Here is a 7687-nt window from a genome sequence, read left to right as displayed (position 1 = left end):
ACGCTTGCGTTTTGATTTCATCACTCATGACTATAACACAAACATCTTTCGGTCATGAGCAAAAAACTCGTGACCATAGGTGAGAGTAGGAACGTGGATCGACCGGTAAATCGAGAACTTCACCTTTCCGCTCAACCCTTTCTTCACTGCGACAGACAGGTACAGAGCAAAGGGACACAAAGCCGTCTCTGATTCAATTTTTCTGTTAATGTTATCAAAGTAATGACTTCCTTTTTAGACAGTGTCAATCATCAAATTAGATCATTGAATGTTTATGTTCCAAAGGTCACAGGTCATGCTACTGTAGCAATTGTTCATGTAGACACAATAGTTGGTGTTGGCTGCATTACACCCTTTACAAACAATTGGTTCTGCATCCACTCAGTCTTCTGATTCTGGGGCACACTTCATTTTTCTGAAAATAATGATTTATTGATTGCACATATCTGTGCCAATGACGTATGGTTTTGATGTGGCTCAACATTTAAATAACCTTTATCAGATTTGATGGTCTAATTTGATCCCTAAAGACTCCTTTTTATATAAATGTAAGAATGAAATTGTGTTAAAATGCAGTGAAATTTATCACGATTGTTCATCCTTGCTGCCATAGCTCAAACATATTTTGGGAAACACTGAATTGTGTCATTTATTGATGCCTAAATGTTTAAATTACTGGACTAAAAAGTGTTTTTGGGGTGGGGCGTTCTACTGATTGACATGTCTGTAATCGAATAGGAAACCGGTACTCTGCATCACGTGACCTTTGAGGCGTTTTATAACCAGGAGTCACATGATCCTGTTGTCAGTCTTTGGCCATGCTCCTTTAAGTCGAACTCTAAATCAAGCAGCGCAAATTTCGTCGTCGACACACGCTAACGCAACAGCTTTGGTCATTTAACTGCACTTTGGAGCTTTAACCATTTTTTTTGTCAATACCCAGAGGTTTTACTCGTTTATCCGAGCTCGTTTTGACGCTGACGTTAGCATCTAGATAGTTAGCATACTAGCTCTGTTAGCTCAAGTTGTTGAGCTTTTTTTCGGCCACACTCTCACCAGCACCAACTGGGAGACAAACATGACGACAACCGGTTTTGTCCAGACACGGTGGCTGACATTTACCCTGCATCTTGTTTTAGGTATGTATTGATTTATCCGAGGTAAACAAAACGCATTTTGTCGACGTCACGTAAGTACGAAAGGTCAGAACCATAATGCACGTGACCCAGCAAGTTGTTTGGAATATTATGATAAATGTGCTTTTAATAAAATTAGTATTTTTATTTTTGGGAGCGGGGACATGCTGCTTAGTCACTCAAGTATCTTTTTAATAACGTTCCAATATCTGCCTTTTTGTTTTCATGACAACGATGACATTCAAAACGATAACGGTAGACCCAAACTGACGTCACAAAGGAGTATTCAAAGAAAGTATATATATTAATGATCAATTTAACCCTTAACAAGTACTTAACGATACCAAAGTAGTGTTAAAGGCTTAATCAATAAAATATAAAGATGCTTCAATTCAAAATAATTGTTGAAACATGTTGCATTACATCATGAATATACAGGGCAGGTTCTTTTAAAGTCCACTGGAGCTCCAAAAGGCTTACCTGTAATATTCAGAATTAATTTTTGTAATACAGATCAGCAGTATTGAAAATGGATTTATTAGTTTGTGTGATGTGATTGCAGCCGCTATGGCCGTGCACCAGGGTTTGGCTACCGTGGCACCGCAAAAAGAGCCTGGCAGACCGCTGACAGGGCACTACCAGGTGACCGGCACCAATGGCAGTGTCTGCTTGCTGGCGCACATGGGCCTTCAGCTGAACATCAGCTTCAACTCCATCTCCTCAAACCAGGTGCTTGTATCCGGACGAACTGTTGTTTCTCTCCCAATGCAAAATGCTTAACGGTCTCTGGATCTTCAGACGGTGCATGTCGTCAACCTTGAGCCCAACGCCACAGAAGCTTCCGGATCATGTGACTCAGACAGCGCAATGCTGCGACTCTCGACGGACGCCAATCCAACCAACCTGACCTTTTTCTTCGTGCTCGTAAGTTTTTTAAAGCTGTGTTAATTTCTATGAGACCGCCACAATCGTCTTGAACTGTCTCATTTTCCCTCCAGAACGTTACGTCCAATAAGTACCACTTGAGCGAAATTTCTCTGTCAGCTCATTGGCCAGACATGAAAGGTGAGTTTTCTGGCCACAACATTAGGTACACCCACATGATCTAAAGAATTGCATTGAGGATGGAACCTAATCCTAATTAAATTACGGTAAAAATGATGGTCACTTTGTTCTCCTACGAGAAACTGTCCCATGTGTTGCTTCAGGACCCTTTTTTGCACGGAACAACAGCCTGGACTACCTTCAGGGAACCCTAGGATTCTCGTACATGTGCCACGAGGAGCAGACTCTCAATGTGGTCCAGGCCTTGTCCATCAACACTTTCCAGTTGCAGGTGCAGCCCTTCAACGTCACCCAGAACAAGTTTGGCACAGGTAAACCATCTCCAGCAAATGACGAGTTATCCTGCCAGCCTGATCTCAGTTCCCACTTGCCCTGTTTTAGCCGAGCACTGCCAGCTGGATGAAGATGACATGCTGATCGCCATCGTGGTCGGGGCGGCCCTGGCTGGCCTGGTCCTCATCGTGCTGGTTGCCTACCTCATCGGGAGGAGGAGGAGCCATGCTGGGTACCAGAGCATTTGAAGTAGTATCCTCTCAAATATAACCCGAGATCTCCCTCGCTACCATTAACCACTGTCACTTTTGACAACGCCACATACTCTCCGTGTGCTCCACACTCCTGTATCCTTAACGCTGGGAACGCCCAGAACCTTCCTTAACACTGGGAATGCATAAGCTTACTGATAAAAGGGATGTTAGATTTGCGAGGAAATACCTGGTAAGCAACGGAATAATCTTTATTATTATTGTGTTCTATTTATTAGTTTTGTAAAGGGAATTCTGGAATTTCAGGGCACCTTCGGCTCATTTTGGGTGGCAACCTAGAGTGGTTGTCTTTAAGGGACTATGGTTTTGTTTGGAATTTCACATTTGGTTACATTTATTGACTCGCTAGGTACCTCAATGTCGGCCGCTTGTTTAGTCGTGATTATGAAGTCTCAGGAATGGCCCAATAGGAATGTTGTAGCTGTTACACGCATCTGCGGGGGGGGGGCATGACTACCACGCTTTAGATTATTCCCCATTATATTATAGAATGTGCACATTTTGTCATTTTTATTTTAATAACCTTTGTATTCTTCAAAATAGTCATCACATTCAAAGGTTAAAAAATTAAGCAAGCCACGGGGACCTTGAAATACTCTTCATGATAAATAGGCAGTGGTCGTTTGATAAAATATTTAATGCTCTATCAGATGCATTTAATTATGAGTGTGTGCATCAATCTGACGTTAAGATCAGTTAAATCCCAAAAGTATCAATGAAATTCCAATCCCTAAATCAGACGTTTGAGTCAAGGCTTTCCTCTGTTCACTTGTTTTATTGGTTAACAATAAAAATATCTAACGTTTTTAATATTAACACATGAATTCTAGGTTTGGGCTCGATTAACTGAGTACTAATTTTTCCCCATTGATGAAGCAAAATTAGTCAATCATACGTTTTAATATTTTGGGGAATGCCTCAGGGCTTCCCTCTGTGCCCATTAGATATTTTTGGTTGCCTTTTTTGTTCGGAGTGAATGCTTAAAAGCTCTCGCCTAAATAGATGTATTTCAGTAGCTTTTTTTTTTTTTTTTACCTATATATATGTCCAACTTTGACTACAATTCTGAATTTGCACAAGTCAAGGGAACTCTGCATGTTGCCCCTCACTTTGTTATTGGAGTCGTATTCTGTTACACACTATTTGTCCACTTTGTGCTTTCATTCACTTTTCAAAGTCAAGTGGCCAAAATGCTTACGTCAGTGTTTCTTATCAGTGCCTTCCTTCCCTGCCGCATCACGTGATGTAATGTTACTACAGAGGTACAGTACCTGCTCTGTCGTTACATTTTCTTGTACAGAGCTGTATGTAAAATGTGTTATCATGGCATTATTCTTTACTGTTGCTCATCTGGATCCCTTTTTGGTGTTTTTGTGTCTGCTAGTTTTAATTGATTATTTGAGATGTTTTCTAATTGATGGTCAATAAAAGTGATTTGAAAGTTTCTCCTTTAGTTTGCCTGCTCTTCAGTTTAGATGGGGATAATCAGACATGGCGGAGGTGGCTCCCTCTTGTGGCACAAAACAGTCCCTGCACAAGGACGTTCATTTAAGTATTTGTCATTTAACATTTTCATTATTTTTCCATTTTGATACAAATGTTCAAACTGCTTGTTATTGGCTTAAAAATTTAAAATATTTTTTTATGCAACCTACTGCAACTTTTATGTTGGTCATTATAATGGTAGTTGGAGAGTTAAATACTTTTTAACACGACTTGGGCATGATAACTAGACAGGATAAGAGCTAAATCCATGTACGATTATGAAAAAAACTCATGCTTTTATTGATCTTTAAATGGAACAATATACTGTACTTACATGAATGTTCATTTGTCTCTCTACCTGTAACAATATTGAACAGAAAGATCTCAATTGTAATAATAGTAAGGCTGGTTTATTATTTATTTTGCGCTGTAGCTTCAGAATAGCTCAAAACTGCTGCGGCGCTCGGGTTCAATGATTTGATTCATCTTGAATGTTTGTAACAGCAAACTAAAGTGAATCAATAAATCCATTGGTTAATCATTTCTGAAAGCCCATCCCTACTGCAAGCTTTCCAAGTGGTTACTACAAAACTTTCCTTGGTGAAAGGAATTTAAAAGAAAGCATATCCGTGTTTTTTTTTTCTTTCTTTGTGTGGACAGATGACATCAAGTACCAACGGAGACGCCGCCGATCACAGCTTGAAGGCGACGCATTACACTGACAGATCATATCAAATCCATGAGACATCTTTGAAGTGTACATAAAAGAATGATTTATAAACAGGATCACAATTATATTATTCTTCATATAATTCTCTTTTGTAAATACAGTATGTACGGTCAATTTGTGGTGCTGGTGTCATGAGCACTCCTTTGTCTTTTCTTTTTCCGGTCCATTTACGCTCGTCTCGGCGCTGCGTCAGTGTCCGTCCTGGAGCGGAGTGCACTCGCAAGCTTCCGAGGATCCGGCAGGAGGAGCACGGATCATTCCGGCAATGTCCTTCCCTCTGCACTTTCCTCCAAGTGCTGCTGTTGGCCACCATTGTTTAAATTAAAAAAAAAAAAAAACTAATCCTCCTTCAAAAAGAAAACCTATGAAGAAATATTCTCCTTCCCCGTTCTTTGTCTTTTAGAGAGTTTTACGTTTTGTTCCTGTTACGATGGGTCGAGCGAATTCCACAAAATCGTCTATAAGCACTGGCCAAGCCCCTGAGGGGAAAGAAAAACATGGATCAGATATTAAAGGAGAAAAAACAAATGACCAAATATGTAGCCCGGTCTCTAGCCTACTATTTTTCTGTAACTACACTTTTTTTTTTTTCCGTTTTTTTTTTGTGCTTATTTTGGGGTTCCTTACCCTCCTCGTCGTAGTTGGACAAATCATCCGAGATCATGTTACCAAAGTCCAACAGCAAATTCCAAGTGTCTTTTGGGATGGAACGTTTATGATGCTCCTAAAATGACACACCCATCGTCATCAAGATATGCCGATTTTTTTAAATTTTGCTTGAACACTGCTTCCATAAGTTTTGACTCACCAAAAGAAATCTATTCCAAAGGTCGAGGAACTTAAATCTTCCTAGCAGAACCAAATTCCAGTAAGCTACGGCCATCTCCAAGTCTGCAGGGAAAAAAAGTAGAACCATCACACACACACTTTTCACACGAGTCATCTGAAGCTTGCTTGCATGTTCTCTCCTGCTAATGTCGAGTGCTTCTCCTTACCTAAACCCTTCTGGCCAGGATTTTTAGCAAAGTTGAAGGTAAACTGGTAGAAGTCCTTGAACTTGTCGCTGTCTTTCAGCTCCTGCTCCAGTCTTGGCAAAAGGGCCTTGAGCTTCTCGGGGCTGTCGCACCTACGAGGAGGGGGAGAGACGCCGAACGTAAACTTGGTTCAAGCGTAACATGGCAAGCAATGTTGCTGACAAACAAATTGATGCTCCACTGAAGCGAAGGTGCTTGAGTTCATCTACACAACGTTCCTAGAGAGGCTTACCCGAGCTCTGTCATGCCATCCAGGAACTCCTTCTTGGAGAACTCGCACTGGGTGGCGGCACGAAACTTCCACGCCACCACCAGAACGCTGATGCTGGCCGGATCCAACACCAGGTCGTCGCAAAACTGCTGGATGCCCTCGATGCCGATCTTGTTCTCATCCTGAGGATCTGGATGGACATGGTAAATAGAGTTTGCTCTTGTGGTACCTCCATCTTTTACAGTTGAGTCAATCAAGATCATCACCTACCTTTGTAGCGGTTGAAGAGTTGCTCCAGCTTCTTCCGGTCGACCGACGACTTCATGGACTCCTTGCAGTAGAGGTCGGGATTCTGGAAGTAATTATCAGTGGCCACCTCCAGCTTCCAGTCATTCTGCGTGAGGCAGTAGACAGCTGTCTTCTCACCCGCTTGCGTGAAGGACATGAACTGCCGCACCTTGTCCCTCTGCGACGACTTCAACTTGTGCTGGGCGGGCAACAGGGCAAAGGGCCGGTGAGCGGCGAGCAGACCCCACAGCGCCCACACCAGGTACAGACAGAACAGCGCGCAGAGACACACCAGCGCGCACAGTACAGCGTCCACAGGCATTCAGGACGCATGGGTGAGTGGGATCTAGTCCTCGGCAACACTTGGGATGGTCCCAAGGGCGGGCCCCTGATGTAATGGGAGCCACACTGACTATTTGTAGGGGGTTTTAATAACAGCTCCCCTGGGGTGGTATTTGTTTTCAGCTCTCCTCTGCGGCCCACGAGCCGCAGGTTGCCCATCTTTGCCCCGCAGCTTTTAACTGGACGTCCATCGTTTCTTGTAAAGTAACACTAGACTGTCATAAGCACAATTACGTTATGGCGACCTCTGTAATACGGGTATTACAAAGGCACCGTAATAACGTCGGTGGCAATGGGGATCGCCGGGTTAGCATTGCGGGAGGTATATTGGCTTCGAGGTGGGGTTAACGTGAATAACGCGTGCAATTTTGTCAGTGAGTTTGCGCGTGTATGCGTGTCGGAGCTCGGGGATCGGAACTACGGTGGCCGAGCTTGTGTTATGTTAGCAGGCTTGACACGAGAAAGACGTTGCGGATGGCTACTTAGCTAGCTGGCTGCTGCTGCCCTAAAAACAACAACTGACCTTCCGTTGAGAATCGGTAAAAGAAACGACAATCGTTGGTCAGGGAGGGATTTGGACGCGACGCGAGTGTTTAAGAGGAAATCGACAAGGTGCCGCGGGTGTTAAAAGTCAGCGCGGGGGCGAAGAAGATGAGCGGAGATTGTGTTTATTTTGGTTACCTACCATTTTCACAATCGCTAGTTTACCAGGTTGGGAGCCGCTCATTGTGCGCATGCGCGGAAGTGGACGAGTTGAAGGCGCAACTTTATGAATTATCATGGCGTTGACTGTTTGATCCTATTGTTTTTTTTTGTTGTTTAATTTTTTTTTTTTTTTTTTTGCATGCATG

The 7687-nt window shown here is 42.8% G+C and overlaps 2 protein-coding genes across 5 annotated transcripts; one reads left to right on the top strand and one right to left on the bottom strand.

The window, feature by feature from the left end:
* The first annotated feature begins 787 nt into the window (after positions 1-787).
* On the top strand, positions 788-4191 carry lamp1b (lysosomal associated membrane protein 1b). Of its 2 annotated transcripts, XM_049728658.2 has the most exons (7): positions 788-1139; positions 1699-1865; positions 1935-2060; positions 2135-2201; positions 2345-2512; positions 2583-2726; positions 2848-4191. In XM_049728658.2, exons 1-6 carry the CDS (start codon positions 1079-1081, stop codon positions 2720-2722), a joined length of 729 nt encoding a protein of 242 aa, XP_049584615.1. In that variant the 5' UTR covers positions 788-1078; the 3' UTR covers positions 2723-2726; positions 2848-4191. The 2 variants fall into 2 exon arrangements, with proteins under 2 accessions (XP_049584615.1, XP_049584614.1); XM_049728657.2 differs by having other exon boundaries at positions 2583-4191.
* A 434-nt stretch (positions 4192-4625) lies between these two features.
* Positions 4626-7611, bottom strand: LOC125973921 (DCN1-like protein 1). Of its 3 annotated transcripts, none has more exons than XM_049728650.2 (7): positions 7522-7611; positions 6477-6693; positions 6228-6396; positions 5957-6087; positions 5770-5852; positions 5589-5685; positions 4626-5440 (listed from the first exon to the last, which is right to left on the bottom strand). In XM_049728650.2, the coding sequence occupies exons 1-7, from the start codon at positions 7570-7572 to the stop codon at positions 5361-5363; spliced, it is 828 nt and encodes a 275-aa protein (XP_049584607.1). In that variant the 5' UTR covers positions 7573-7611; the 3' UTR covers positions 4626-5360. The 3 variants fall into 3 exon arrangements, with proteins under 3 accessions (XP_049584607.1, XP_049584608.1, XP_049584606.1); XM_049728651.2 differs by lacking the exon at positions 7522-7611 and adding an exon at positions 6787-7515; XM_049728649.2 differs by lacking the exon at positions 7522-7611 and having other exon boundaries at positions 6477-7515.
* Positions 7612-7687: the final 76 nt, after the last annotated feature.

This window comes from Syngnathus scovelli, chromosome 8 (genome assembly GCF_024217435.2).
Source record: "Syngnathus scovelli strain Florida chromosome 8, RoL_Ssco_1.2, whole genome shotgun sequence".
NCBI lineage: Eukaryota > Metazoa > Chordata > Actinopteri > Syngnathiformes > Syngnathidae > Syngnathus > Syngnathus scovelli.
This window is presented reverse-complemented; position numbering and strand designations above follow the sequence as displayed.

What these genes read in the sequence shown, in the direction of transcription:
- LOC125973921 (XM_049728649.2), bottom strand. Translation starts at nt 6,816, where the DNA reads ATGCCTGTGGACGCTGTACTGTGCGCGCTGGTGTGTCTCTGCGCGCTG. An exon ending in ACTCTTCAACCGCTACAAAG is followed by an intron (nt 6,397 to 6,476) that starts GTAGGTGATGAT and finishes ATGTCCATCCAG; the next exon opens with ATCCTCAGGATGAGAACAAG. An exon ending in TCCTGGCCAGAAGGGTTTAG is followed by an intron (nt 5,853 to 5,956) that starts GTAAGGAGAAGC and finishes TTTTCCCTGCAG; the next exon opens with ACTTGGAGATGGCCGTAGCT.
- lamp1b (XM_049728658.2), top strand. Translation starts at nt 1,079, where the DNA reads ATGACGACAACCGGTTTTGTCCAGACACGGTGGCTGACATTTACCCTG. An exon ending in TGACCTTTTTCTTCGTGCTC is followed by an intron (nt 2,061 to 2,134) that starts GTAAGTTTTTTA and finishes TTTTCCCTCCAG; the next exon opens with AACGTTACGTCCAATAAGTA. An exon ending in TCATTGGCCAGACATGAAAG is followed by an intron (nt 2,202 to 2,344) that starts GTGAGTTTTCTG and finishes GTGTTGCTTCAG; the next exon opens with GACCCTTTTTTGCACGGAAC.